Genomic DNA, 14,755 nt, shown 5'->3' on the forward strand with positions numbered 1-14,755 from the left:
GACAGTGAGCGTCCTTTGCCTTACGGAAGCTTTTTAGTTTCACGAGGTCCCATTTATTGTTGTTGACCTTAGTACCTGCATATTTGTGTTCTGTTCTGGAAGTTGTCCCCTGTGCCCGTGCGTTTAAGGCTATTCCTCACTCTCTTGTCTGTCATGTTCAGTGTATCTGGTTTTGTTGTTGTCGTTGTCATTGTTGAGGTCTTTAATCCACGTGGACTTGAGTTTTGTGCAAGGTCATAGATATGGATTTATATGTATTCTTTTACATGCTGCCATCCAGTTAGACCAGCACCATTTGCTGAAGATGCTTTCTTTTTGCCATGGTATAATTTTGGCTTTTTAAAAATCACAATTCAGATATCCATAGGTGTCCAGATTTTCCTCTGGGTCTTTGATTCAGTTCTATTGGTCAACCTGTCTGTTTTTATGCTAACTCCATGTGGTTTTTATTACTACAACTCTAGTACAACTTGAAATCAGGCAATGTAATAAATACATCCACAAGTTCTTTTATTGTCCAGGATGGTTTTCCTATCCTTGATTTGTTTTTTCATATGAAGTTGAATATTGTTCTTTCAAGGCCTGTAAAGAATCGTGTTGGAATTTTGATAGAGATTTCATTGGATGCCTAGATTGCTCTTGGCCGGATGGCCATATTTATCATGAGTATGGGACACTGTTTCATCTTCTAATATCTTCTCCAATTTCCTTCTTTGAAACTGTGAGGATTTTATCATATAGGTCTTTTGATTGCTTAGTTAGAGTTACCTCAAGATATTTTATATCATTTGTGGCTATTGGGAAAGGTGTTGTTTCCCCATTTCTTTCTCAGCCTGTTTGTCTTTGTATATAGGACCACAGCTACTGATATTTTTAGGGTCAATCCTGTATCCAGCCACTTCACTGAAGGTGTTTATCAGCTCTAAGAGTTCCCTGATAGCATTTTTGGGGTTGCTTAACTGCTAGTGGGTTTGCTTATACGATCATATCATCTGCACATAGTGATACATTGACTTTTTCCTTTCCAGTTTGTATCCCCTTCATCTCCTTTAGTTGTCTTTTTGCCCTAGCTAGAACTTCAAGTACTATATTGAGTAGATATGGGGTGAAGGGGCAGCCTTGTTTTGTTCCTGATTTTAGTGGAGTTGCTTTGACTTTCCATTTAATTTAAAGTTAGCTATTGGCTTGCTGTCAATTTCCTTTATTATGTTTAAGTGTAAACTTTGTATCTTGATCTCTCCAAGATGTTTATCATGAAGGGCTGTTGGATTTTATCAAGGGCCTTTTCATGTGTGAGACAATCCTGTGTGTTTTTTCTTTCAGTTTATTTATTTAGTGGATTACATTGACAAATTTTTATATCCTGGGATGAAGCCTACTTGGTCACAATGGATGATCTTTTTGATGTGTTCTTGAATTTGGTTTGCAAGTATTTTATTGAGTATTTCTGCATCAATGTTCATGAAGGAAATTGATCTGTGATTTTTTTTTCTTTGTTGAATCATTGCATGGTTGGGGTATCAGGGTGACTGTGGCCTCATAAGATGAATTTTGCAGTGTTCTGTTTCTGGCGTGTGGAATAATTTGAATAGTATTGTTAGTATTAGGACTTCTTTGAAAGTCTAGTAGAATTCTGAACTAAAATCATCAAAATCATCAGGCCTTGGACTTTTTTTTTTCTTTTTGGTTAGAAGCCTTTAAAAAAATGTTAGCATTTAATTAATCCACACTGGGTGACTTCAAGCCATCAGGACACAGGCACCCCCAACACCCCTAATCTCTCTTCAGCTCTTCTGCTGAAGACTTTGCCTTCACGATGACAGGTTGCTTAGGAAGCCTCCCCTTCCCCAGAATTCTGTAGTAGCCCAATCGCACAACATCAGTGACAGAGCAGCTCCAGCCTTGGTTTTGCTGCACTGACCTGTGTCCGCTCCCTGACCAATGTCCACAGTTTATCCAGGTTGACAGTTGGGCAGAAGCTCTGGTTCCTCTTTGAATGGTAATGCCCCGTGGCAACTTTCCCAAAGTTAACCTGGATGGCACTTGTTGAAATTGATCCTGTGGTGACGTATGCCTCCAGCATTCCGGCAGCCTCCTCGGTGCTTGTGGTGCTTACCTATGCAGCCAAGGCCATGGCTCTCATGACCCTGGGGCTTCGAGTCTTCCTCAGTCTGCGTAGCATGGCGGCAGCACAAAGGGAAGAGCTGGTTAGAAGATTTTAACACCTGTTTGTGTTTTCTCGGGGCTATATGTCTATTTAAATCGTTGCTCTTGACTTGACTTCAGTAAATGGTATCTGTTGAGAAACTTGTCCATTTCTTTTGGGTCTTCTAATCTTGTGGATTACAGGGTTTTAAGTATGAACTAATGATTCTTTGGATTTTCTTGGTGTCAGTTGTTATATCCTCCATTTCTCTTTGATAATTTCGCTATTTTCTCTCTGACTTTTAGTTAGTTTCGATAAGGGTTTGTCAATTTTGTTGATTTTTCTCAAAGAAACCTATATTTGTTTCATTGCTATTTTGTATTGATCTCTGTATTTTTATCTTACTGATTTTAGTCGTGAGTTTGATTACTTCCTGCCATCTACTCCTCTTGGGCGTGTTTGTGTCTTTTGTTGCAGAGCTCTTAGGGGTGCTGTTAGATGGCCGCTCAGAGCCCTCCCGTTTCTTTATGAGCTTTCCTCTTAGCACTGCTTTCGCTGTGTCCCACGAGTTGGGTAAATTGTACGTTCACTTTCATTGCATTCTAGGAAGTGTTTAACTTCTTCATTTCTGCTTTGGCCCTGAAGCAGTTCAGTAGGGAGTTGTTGAGTTTCCATGAGTGCGTAGGCTTTCCCTTGTTTCTGTTGTGGATGTTTCAGTTTTAATCCATGCAATCTGACAGGATATAGAGGGTCATTTCAACTTTCTTGTATGTGTTGAGATTGGCATTTTGATCAAGTATATGGTCAGGTTCTGAGAATGTTTTGTGAGGCACTCGTTTCTGTGTATGCATGTGTGCTGACATGAATTTATGTGACAACATGCCCACAGGTGTACACAGAGGCCAGGGGGTATAGGGTTTCCTGAAAGTGGAGTTAGAAGCATTTCACAACTGCCATGTGGGTGCTGGGAACCAAACTCCTGCACTCTTAACTGCTGAGCCATCTCTCCATCCCCAGGCTTTAATAATCCTTACTAAAAGATAATAACTACATTTTCACTGAAACTAAAATCACTCAGATTTATTAGTTTATCTTTTCTGAGGATTAAGTATAAGTATTATAGTAATCTCAGGGTTCTTTTGTGTCATGGTCACAGAGCAGACAGCTGGTTCCAAGGGAACGCCTCCCAGTCTCAAAATATCTCCTATACTCTGTTCCCATGCTTGGCATTCCGCCACAGACATGCATTAAATGTCTCTGCTCTGCTCAGTCCAGTTAGCAAACACTGTCATTACCACATTTGGAGAGCATCTGCGTGTGAACAGAACACGTAGGCAGATTGCCAGCCTTCCAATTTAAATGTGTGCAGTTGCTATGACATGGAAGGTGTGATTATTCCATTTCATAAATGAGTAAGCCATTGCTCCCAGGTGTTGAGCAGCTCAGTCAGGTTCTGTATTGAGAATAGTCCAGCCTATGGTTTAGGTTGTGTTTCTTTCTTCTTATGAAATTTTATAGTTGATAGCAACTGTCATTTTTCAGATTAACTTTCCTGTAATAAAAAGACCCTCGAAACATGTGCAGTGAGCGGTCTGAGAAGGGTAGCATATATTTCCTTTTTTCTCAGACCTGTCTAGAATTACAGGCATCATTGAATGATAGTAATTACTTGTTAGTGATAATTAAGATTAGAAATTGGTAGCAAATTAAAATGTTAGCAGTATAATGAAGGATTTTGCTTTGATTTTTCTGTTGTTCCTTTACAATATTATTAAACCAGAGTATTTCAATTATTATTTTATTTATATTTTTCAGAAACATGAAAATTACGGACACACAAAATAAAGCCTTAAAGTTCTTGTTTTATGTCTCCTCAACATGTAAGGTCTTTAAGAATTTTGTCCAGTAAATTAGAACATATTTAGGTGAATTTCAAATTATATGTTACATGCAGTTCTGATTTCAGTTCTTTTGTTTGCACAGGAATATTTTCAAAAGGCATTCGAAAGAAGTCCACAGTCATGCAGCGAAGAGCTGATGACTCTGTAGTAACATATCCGTGTCACCCAAAGCCCATAGTCTACAGAGGGCTTTACTCTCCGGGCACTCTGTAGCATGGGCTTGGATGAAAATTTAATGACACGTACCCATCATTGTAGTGTTATAGCTAACACTGATATTGCCCTAAAATTCATATGCTTGTTTTACCTTCCTCTCAGAAACCCTTCACAACCACCCACTTTTTTTTTGTTTTCCTAGCTTTATTGTCACTAGACTGTCTTAGTGACATCTTCCTCATATGTCCTCATTTGCTGACAAGCCATTAAAACTTCTCCGTGTCCAAAGAGATACGTATCTTTACAGTTGACATATTGACAGTTCACACCGATTGTGGACACCACAAATGGGAACATTTCAGTAAATAAAACTGCTGTACATCTGACGGAAGCATTTTCTCACACACAACGTGAACTAGTATTTGAATTTACGGTGTGGTTTGGGGTTGGAGGGGGTTCAGTGGATAGCAGCATAGGTTGCTTTTCAGAGGACCCCAGTTCAATTCACTTCCCACTCCTCAGTACCTAGTGGCTCATCTGTAGCTTAAGTTCTGAGGAATCTGATGCTTTCTCCTGGTTTCCATGGTACCAGACACTCGTGTGGTGCATTGGCATAGATGCAGGCAAAACACCTGTACACATGAAACAAACGTTTTTACATGTAAAGAAGTCGTGACTCGCCGAATCTCATAAAGACGATTGGACGGAATTGCCTATGGTTGAATGTTGTTGCTGCTCGTGTGTGGGGAGCTGCTCGTGTGTGGGGAGCTGCTTGTGTGTGGGGAGCTGCTCGTGTGTGGGGAGCTGCTTCTGTGTCTTCTGTGGCTCGAGAGGTCGTTTCTGTTCAGCATGGAGCACCGTTCCTTTATGTGCCTGCACCGGCTGCATTCTGCCCTCTCACTGGTGAAGGGCGTCTCAGGTGCTTGTGTGCTTGGAAGATTATCAGTAAAGCTGCTTTGAGCATTCCTTGGAAGAACTTGTGTGGACATAAGTTTTCAACTCACGTGTGTAAACTCAAGAGGAAAGAGGCAGGTTTGCATAATAAGAGTGTGTTTAGTTTTTATGAGAAAATGCCATTTTCTTTTCCCCAGATTGACAGCACGATTTGGTATCCCTCCCAGCAGTGGGTGAGAATCCCTGCTGCTCCATGCCTTGCCTGTGTTGGATGTTGCTAGGGCTTTGGATTAGGGCCATCCCAATAAAGGCATTGTTTGAATTTTCAGTTCATAATGATGTAGGATGCTAAGCAGTGCTCACATACTTTTCATTATCTCTATCTTTTTTGGTGAGGTATCTGTTAAGTCTTTTTCCTACTGTTTAAATCAGGCTGTTCTTTTTCTGTTGTAGGAATTCTCTGTATGTTTCGGATAACGAATTATTGTCTAGTTTTGCAAGTAAGCTAATGGCCTTGCAGACTGAGTTAGGCACGGTCCTCTCTCTCTCTGGTTTCTGGATCAGATTCTAGATATATTGGGTGTATAATTTCTGCCTTAGGAATTTGGTAAAATTTATTGAATTCATTAATGCTGATGTTTTTGAAACCTATTAATTATTGATTCAGCAGCTTAAATATCTGTACACCTACTCAAATTGTGTATTTCTTTGTGTGTGAGTTTGACAGATTCCCAGTTGCTCAAACTTTCCTTTTGTTTTCTGTCATCTGTAGGGATGTATTCCTAATTTATTAGTATATTAGTAGTTTGTTTCCATTTTCCACCTCTCCATTTCAGTTAAACTGACTAGAAACTCTTCAATTTTATTGATGTTTTTCAAATAATTGGCTCTGTTTTACTAATTTCTGGGTGTCAGTTATAGACGTATGTTCAGAATGGCCAAGAGCAAACATTATACGAACCCTATCCTTTTAAACCTAGTATAGTGTGTTTATTGGTCCAAGAGCAAACGTGTTCACTGTCCTCTCAAACTTCATACAGTACGTTTTACACCCCAGAGTGTGCATTAAGTGTTTGGTGAATCTGAGAAGCACATGTCGTCTGCCTGTACGTAATCTACACGATCATTTGTATGCTGGTGACTGAGTCAGCTTCTTGCTAGATCTGTCCACTGGGGATACGTGTCCTGTTAAGTCTTCAACTGCAATAGTAGGCTGATGTGTTTCCACCTTGCATTTTCCCCTTTAATCTTATTTAAATATATATTTTGCCTGTGTGCACATATGTACGAGAACATTGGCAGCTTTGGAACTAGAGAAACAGACAGTTTTAAGCTGTCATGAGGATGTTGGGAATTGAGTCTAGGCCCTCTGGAAGAGCAGTCAATTCTTTCTACTTCTGAGGCGTCTCCAACCTTCCCCCAGAGTCTGTCAGTTAAAATGTGTGTGTGTGTGTGTGTGTGTGTGTGTGTGTGTGTGTGTGTGTGTGTGTGTGTGTGTAAGTGAACAATGCTCATTACACATTCCAATACATATTACTCCTACAGTGGAATAGTATTCAATCTTAGAAGAAACAGGGTTAGTTTTGTGGAGATTTTCATGGGTAATATTACACCAGAAAGAACTTAAAATTGGCTGAGCAAGTCCAAAGCCCAAAGTCTGTTTTAAAGTTCTTTTTAAAGATCTAATTTAGATATCTGCATAGGCAAAACATCCCAAAGCTACCAGGCTAACCATACTTTAATAATTCCACCCTGAGTTTATGATTTTCACCTCCAGTACTTACTATGCATTCTTCTGTCTAACTACAGCTTTTCCCTCTTCATCAGTACTTCCTGATTTCTTTCTGTACAGCCATATTCAGCCTCTGTTAACTGCCATTCAGCTATCAATAGCATCCTGGTTACAAATGCCTTTTCTTTTAAGGTTGAACACTATTCCATTGTGTGTGTGTGGTGGGGAGGGAAAGGGAGAGGGAGAGGGAGAGGGAGGGAAGGAGGGAGGGAGGGAGGGAGGGAGGGAGGGGGAGGGAGAGAGAGAGAGAGAGAGAGAGAGAGAGAGAGAGAGAGAGAGAGAGAGAGAGAGAGATAGGTATAATGGTACATATCCACACATGAACATTCAGATTGTTTTCTTATGTTGGTCTTAACAGGAATGTAAGTATTTCTTTGACATATTGATGTCAGTTAATTAAGCTATACACCTTGTATTGGAGTTGCTGGATCATATGATAGTTTTTTTAAGTTGAGGAACTTCCATACTGTTTTCTATAGTAACTGGACTAATTTATCTTCCAACCAATAGCATGCAAAGATTTCCTTTCCTCACATCTTCCGCAGTGTTTTTTTACCTTTAGCCTGCTTAGTGTGGTAAGCACTCTAACCTGAGTGGGTGGTGCCTCTTTGTGGATTTAATTTGCATTTCAGTCACAGTTGATGATGGTCATGTACCTGTTGGTGCTTTTGAACCAACTACTTTTAAAAATTGTTTATTTAAGGCCACTGCCCATTTTAAACCAGATTATTGTTACACTACAACTGAGTTCTTTGTCTCTTCTGAATTTAGTGCCTCGTCAGAAATGTAGTGTAGTAGTTTAGATTTTGAGTTTATTCTGGAGTCTTAGTCGTACAAGGTGTTAGTGATAATGTGGCAGGATTTCTAGTCCAGGAAATGCAGCCCAAGGCTTTTCTTGTCAGGAAGCAGTTTCTTTTGCCATCTGACTTCTAGCACATTTTGTCCAAAAATCTAAGTGCCCTGGAAGTTGTAGACTTTTTTGTTTTTAAATGTCCAACATAATGGCTACATATGTTGCCAAACATTCTGTTTAGATTCTCCAAACTGCTAGACATTGATAAAAACTGCTAGGCTGGGATGAGAAGGGAGGAAGAGGACAGGGCTGCAGGAGAGAGGAGGTCATTTTGCCCTTCCACACTAGGGGTGAGCTACTCACCAAGTGCACACATGTGTGGGCACTGACACACCCAGACGGCTACCTGCTCTTTTTCTTTCTCTCATGTGTCAGGGACCTCCTGCTTCTTGTACCATTCTAACTAATCAGTAAATCAATTTTAGTTTTTTACTTTTGGGAATATTCTGTTGTTTAAAGTTACTGAGTTGTCCTTTCTGTAGACTTAGAGTTACACGCTACCCTAACACTAGCAGTTATTGTCAGTGTGTATCCGTAGACTTTGGAGAGTAGTAGGGAGTGGTCAGATGGAGAGATCCACCATCTTATTAAAGTATTTATCTGTCATTATAATACAATTCACTGGAGTGTTTGGTGCTGAACTGCTTATCATCTCTAAGTAAGTAGAAACCTCTTGTTAGGAAATATAAAACCTCATAAGATACCATTAGAGAACAGAGGCATGATTCCTAAGCACTTTGAGGACAAATGAGTTGACTGGAATTTTGTTCTCTACTCACAGGGCAAGAGTTGGATTGTTAAAAGAAGTTACGAAGATTTCCGGGTACTTGATAAACATCTTCATCTCTGCATTTATGACCGACGGTTCTCCCAGCTCTCAGAGCTGCCCCGGTCTGACATCCTGAAGGACAGTCCTGAGGTAATCACTTAGAACCCTGCAGAAGCAATGACACATATAAGTTAGCTAAAGCCTTTGTTGAGGTGGAATACAAGAGCACGTAGGGTCTTTCCTGAGCTCTCTTGTTTCAGGAGAGAGACTTCCTAGGATTATAGGCAAGTGTCAGTGACTGTTTCAAACGGATTGGAAGCCTCACGATGATGGTAATGTGCATCGTCATCGTCATTGTCATTGTTGTCGTTGTCATCATCATCATCACCATCACCATCATCACCACCACCATTATCACTATCACCATCACCATCATCACCACCACCATTATCACTATCATCATCACCATCATCATCACCACCACCACCACCACCATCATCATCATCGCACTAGCAGGTCACTCTTCCAGGGAATGTGAAACTAAGAAAGCCAAAGTGACTAGAAGTATATGTTGCTAGTGCTCTCTGTGCTGATACAGTGCTCCTGGGCTGGCTTTGGTGCAGGCTGGGTCTGCACACCCACTTTCACTTCATGTCTAAAACATAAAACAATGTTAACCACTCATAAAAAGGAAGGAATTCTTTATCATGTCAATATTAAAAATACAATTAGAATAAGAAATTATGAGTAACATCTGAGAGTGAATGAGGTACATTTTATGGGAAAACAAAACAGTAATACCTTTTCTCCATTATTCTCACACATCACCTGTGTAGCATTTTCCTGCACTGTGAAGTTAGTCAGCAAGGAAGAGAGTTCCTGGTTGGCTTCAGATTTGTTTATACCTGTCAGACCACAGTTTAGCAGCTCCGAGAGCTGACTCTGGGGAAGCACTTCCTAGGTAGTTGGGGAAACTCCCGTTGGCATTTGAACTTAGGCTCTTTGTTTGCAGTGAGTTTGCATTTCACTCTGAGCGCCTTTGGTGAGTGGGATCCGGCCCTCAGAAAACTTTACCACTGTGCTGCATCCAGAACAGGAAGTTCCCTCTAAATGGTGCCAGTCTTTTATCAGCTACACAGCTCTGTCCTTCACACTCCCTAGCTCACAGCTTTAAGCTTGCTCACACAGCCTTCCTTGGGAAACCACATCTTGTAATTTCTTTGTGCTCTCCTTATTACTGCCTGACGTTGTAGATATGAATGAGATCAGAGAACAAGAATCACAGTGTAGCCTCAAAGTTGGCTTGCCTCAATATTTCCTCTGCCCATCACAAGAGGCCATTGCTTTTGAAGTCAGCCTTGGGTTTTTGAGACAGAGGCAGAACACATCTGGACCCTTTTCAGGAATATATTCTGAACTGCTCCTAGTCCCGTTCTCATAGACTCCTCTCTGAAACTTCTTGGGCTGGGCTCTCAGTTTACATCTTCTTCGCATGCTGACCTTCCAAACTCCTTCCAGAATGGTTCCACTCTGCTTATGGCATTTAAGGTGTTCCCTACCCCAAGTTTGCAAGAACTACACTTTTGGTACAAATTTGTGACTCTGTTCTTTTTCCTGACCAAAACAACAGCAACAAGAACAAGAAGAAGAACAACAACACACACACACACACACACACACACACACACACACACACACACACACACACACACACACACACACACACCAAAACCAACCAAAAACAAAAATTAAAACCAAAAAAAACCAAAAAAACCTCAAAAGCCCAACAACAACAAAAAACCAACTTATGGAGAAAGGAAATATTGGGGTTTGCAATCCAGAGAGGCGGAGTTCATGGTGGTGGGAAATATAGGGCATCAGGAAGGAAAGCAGTGTCAGCAACAGGGGTTTGTTCCTCACATCGCCTTTGCACTCAGGAAATAGAGGGTGTGTAGGCTGTAAAGACTTGGTCCTATGTCATCGTCCCTGCTCAGACTGTCATGTTATACTGTGGTGCAGGGTCACAGGAATATGGCCACTCTTGCCCAGATCATGGAGATGACAGCCAAAGGAAGTAAAGAGGAGCATGGGGAACTTTTGGCAGAAAAGCCACAGATGTGACTTTTAATAAACACATTTTATATTTTCAGTACAAAAGTACAAAATGAAAGCCATAAAATTAGAAGCTGTGGAATTCAGCCTTTGATGGTGAGGTATCAAGAGCTAAAAATCCCACGTTAGGCGGTTTCTGAGCTCCTCTGTAGAAAGTGCCATCATTTCAGAGGGACTCATCAGCGACAGTTCTCTGGTGTTTGAGATGGGGTCTCTCACAGTCCTGGGTCACCTCACAGATCCTCCTGCCCTGCCTCCTGAGTGTTGGGATTAAAGGTGTCTGCCACCATGCCTACCCGACATAATTATTAGATGCCTGAAGAAAGATCTGTAGGTTTACTTTGTTCCTCTCAGAAATAACCGATCCGTGTGAGCGTTTCTAAAGCAGAGTTGCACTTCCCTCTGGTGATGGTAGTCTCTCTTTTCAGTCGGTTACCCAGATGCTTGCGGCTTACCTGTCACGCCTCTCAACTATCGCTGGCAACAAGATCAACTGCGGGCCTGCCCTCACGTGGATGGAGGTATTTGTCTGATCAGCTCCGGTGAAAGTTTATTCTGAAATTATTTGCTTAAGGAATTTTTTAGTAATTTGATCATAGATGAGTTTTTAAAACAAAACAAAACCAGGACTGTTCTCATCTTCCAGGAGGATTATTAACTGATATTTTAATTTGAATGGTGTTTTATCTGCATGCTCTTTATGTGCCTGCTGCCCCAAATGGCCAGAAGGGGGCCTCAGCTGCCCTGCCTGAAGTTCCACATGGTATGAGCCACCCTGTGGTGCTGGAAATCAGTTCTTACCAGAGCAGCCGCCCGCTCTTAAACGCTGAGTCATCTCTCCAGGGTGATAGCTGATATTTTGATATTAAATCTTTCTCTTTAATTTAAAAAAATAATTTTTTTAAATAAATCTGGAGACCTATTATCTTGTTATGCAATGTTATGTTGATGTATACATTTAGTAAGCTATTTGTTTTTTCATTTGTTTAATAATTGAAATTTTTTTCATTATTTATGAACAAATAACACCCTTTTAGAGGTGTCAAATTTAAGAGTATCTCAGGGTATTTCCTGTTTATTTGGGGATGTAGAATTAAATGTATTCTTTCCCCCCAGTAAAAATTGAGACACTGCCAGGAGGGTAGGAGGAGCCAGGCGTACTTACACTAAGACCGTGACTTGGCTGTTATTGCCTGAGTGATCTTAGAAAAGGAATTTAATTTCTCTTCAGTTTCATAACTTTCCCCAGGTTGTCATCTTTACATAAAGGTAATGATAGTGCACTTCGGGATCGTGAGAGTTAAACTAAATCATATGCATTATACGCACAACACACTCATTAGCTATATTATCTACCTAACGAGTGATAGGGCTGTAAAGGGTTTTGCTACATTGTGGGTGTGGGGCACACACATGCCGCAGAGCCCGTGTAGGAATTAGAAGTCGGCTTCCAGAAGTTGCTGCTCTCCTTTGACCTGGTGGGTCCAAAGGCATCAGACTTACCTCACTGGCCTTGTTGGCAGTGAGTTTACTGCTGAGCTGTCTTGCTGGTCCCCCAAAGTGACAGTGTTGTTTTTGTTAAAAAAGACTTTAGGGGCCTTACCATATCTCTCAATCGAGTTTTTATTTGTGGATAGACAAATCCGTGTCTTTAAACATCCCATGGTACTTGGTTTTTATTGCAGATCGACAATAAGGGAAACCATCTTCTAGTTCACGAGGAGTCGTCCATCAACACTCCCGCCGTTGGTGCTGCCCACGTTATCAAGCGGTACACTGCTCGGGCCCCTGACGAACTGACCTTAGAGGTAAGTAATTAGGCAGGGCTCGTGTTCTCTGGCCCTCGCTGCCTGTCTGACAGACAGACAGACAGACAGACAGACAGAAATTAATGTTGAATGCTTCATTATAAAGTATATCATTAAACATTTAAAAATGTATGAAAATTTAAAAAACATAGTTTCACCATTTCTTAATAATTTCTTTTTAAGTTTAATACTTCCTAAATACTTTATTTTAATTTTTTTTTTTTTCGGAGCTGGGGACCAAACCCAGGGCCTTGCGCTTGCTAGGCAAGTGCTCTACCACTGAGCTAAATCCCCAACCCCCCTAAATACTTTATTTTAAAGACTGAGAATTTCCCGTAAGTCTACAGAGATACCGATCCAACCCACTCTTTCCCTTCACCTCCTCTGCAGTCCTCCCCAGCACTCCCCTGTCTGAGGCCATGTTCTTGCTGTAGTACCCGGTTAGGTCCAGGTAGTGCTGCCCAGGTGTGCGTTATCTTTGAGTAAAGGATGTAGGTTCTATTAGATATGCCATTGAGAAGTTCAGTGTTTATGATTTTGTTCATTTGTACAAACGCAACCCCCCCCCCCCCGCGTGCGCCTTTCCCGTGGAGAGTCTGATCTTTTAGCGGCCCATAAGCATTTATTAGAAAAAAATGTTTTACCTAAACTTTTGATTCTCGTAGGTGGGAGACATCGTTTCTGTTATTGACATGCCCCCCAAAGTGTTAAGTACGTGGTGGAGAGGCAAGCATGGATTTCAGGTAAGCAGCAAACACACTGGATGTGAGAGAGTTCAGAGAACATTTTCTGTGTGCTCTCGTAGTGTAGCTGTTCACACGCTGTGCCAGGAGACATCCTCAGAAATGTGGTTTGCAGTGGTGGGAAGATGTGGGTGATGACAGTGTTAGCCTTGATTCCTGCATCCAGTAGTACTGTGCTGGCTTCCCCTCTGCCTTCCCTTTCATCCCCGAGCTGGCTAGAACCAGACTTGGGGCAGTCTTAGGCCAGGTGATCAGAGATACGCATAATGATCCACATATGTTTTCCATTACAATTTTCTGTTTCATATTTTTTCTCTTAAACATGAGTGTTGGAGTGTGTGATAACCCAGTAACAGCTGATGACAGAAGAATAGAATGAGACGCTGTCTCCTTTAACTCCCACCCATGCTTCAGCAGTTTGAGACTTGACGGCGATGTCTTTTTGCAGTCTATGGCTCTAACCACTGGGCAACTTTATCAAAATAGCATCCTAAGACCTTACGACCTTACACTTATTTGTACAGTTAACACAGGGCAGCATGGCAGTTGATGTGAGCTCTGTGAGCTCTGCTTGACTCTTGTTCTGTGCTATCTCGGGGATGCTTTTTGATGCCGTGTCTTCCAAATGGAGACTACAGGACTATCTTTTACCTCATAGATTTGTCCTGAAGGTTAACTGTGCGAATACAGAAATGTTAAATGCTTATATCAGGCTTAGTATATATGCTGTTTTGCTCAGTAAGTACCAGTGCCAATGTTGAAACTTAGATGTCTTTGTTTGAAAATTGTAGTTTTCCCATTTCCTTTAGAGCACAGACAGCAATTTAATTTCTTAAGATCAGAAAGCTCTCCTTGTCACGGTGCCTCATACCTTGTTTGTGTAATCAGGGTTTTCTTTCTTCTAATTCCTTCATTACTCTGAGTAATAAAGGCTTTAGATGAAATATAAAACTAGGTAGGAGACTAAGGCATCGCTTTTGATAAGGAGTTAATTCTTATCCCAGTGAGGTGACTTAGGAGACCAGACATTTACTGCCACACTTATCAGTCTGAGTTCGGTCCCTGGGATATACACAGCGAAGGGGAGAATCAGCTCCCAAAAGTTAACCCGTCTTCCACTGTATGTCTTGACACACTCATGTGTGAGTGGGGCCAAGGGAAGAAGTGACCAAAACCAAACTGACTTTAAAACGAATCCTAGCTTGGTGTTGGCATAAACTTTCTTCTCTATAGCCTTAGATATCTTTCCTTTGGACTTAGTTTCATATTAAAGTCAGAAGTTCTGCTTGTAATTCTCACATTCCTTTTCAACATGTTGATTATAAGACTATAATAATGGTAGCAATTTTCCCTCATTTAAATAGCAAATACCTGTTGAGTAATGAAGGCATATACTCCTCTCCTAATTATTTTAATAAGACCGACACAGATTAGTTTGCCAGACTAATTCTTTTTAAAGTTAGTATAGGAGACTGGCGACTCAGTAGTCTGAAGAGTTGGTTCAGTAGTTAGGAGTACCCACTGCTCTTACAGAGAGCCACGCTCAGTTCCCATCACCTGTAATTCTAGCTTTAGTGGATC

The 14,755-nt window shown here is 41.1% G+C and overlaps 1 protein-coding gene across 6 annotated transcripts in view; it reads left to right on the forward strand.

Moving 5' to 3' along the window:
* The window catches only part of Arhgap32 (Rho GTPase activating protein 32), a 252,554-nt gene that overhangs the window by 158,756 nt on the left and 79,043 nt on the right, over positions 1 to 14,755 (forward strand). For all 6 annotated transcript variants that reach the window (XM_032909362.1, XM_032909357.1, XM_032909360.1 and 3 more), the window contains 4 exons: positions 8,524 to 8,661; positions 11,052 to 11,144; positions 12,309 to 12,431; positions 13,097 to 13,174. In XM_032909362.1, the coding sequence (XP_032765253.1) occupies positions 8,524 to 8,661; positions 11,052 to 11,144; positions 12,309 to 12,431; positions 13,097 to 13,174 (432 nt within the window). The remainder of the gene's footprint in view (positions 1 to 8,523; positions 8,662 to 11,051; positions 11,145 to 12,308; positions 12,432 to 13,096; positions 13,175 to 14,755) is intronic.

Source organism: Rattus rattus, chromosome 8 (assembly GCF_011064425.1).
Source record: "Rattus rattus isolate New Zealand chromosome 8, Rrattus_CSIRO_v1, whole genome shotgun sequence".
In the NCBI taxonomy this organism is placed as follows: domain Eukaryota; kingdom Metazoa; phylum Chordata; class Mammalia; order Rodentia; family Muridae; genus Rattus; species Rattus rattus.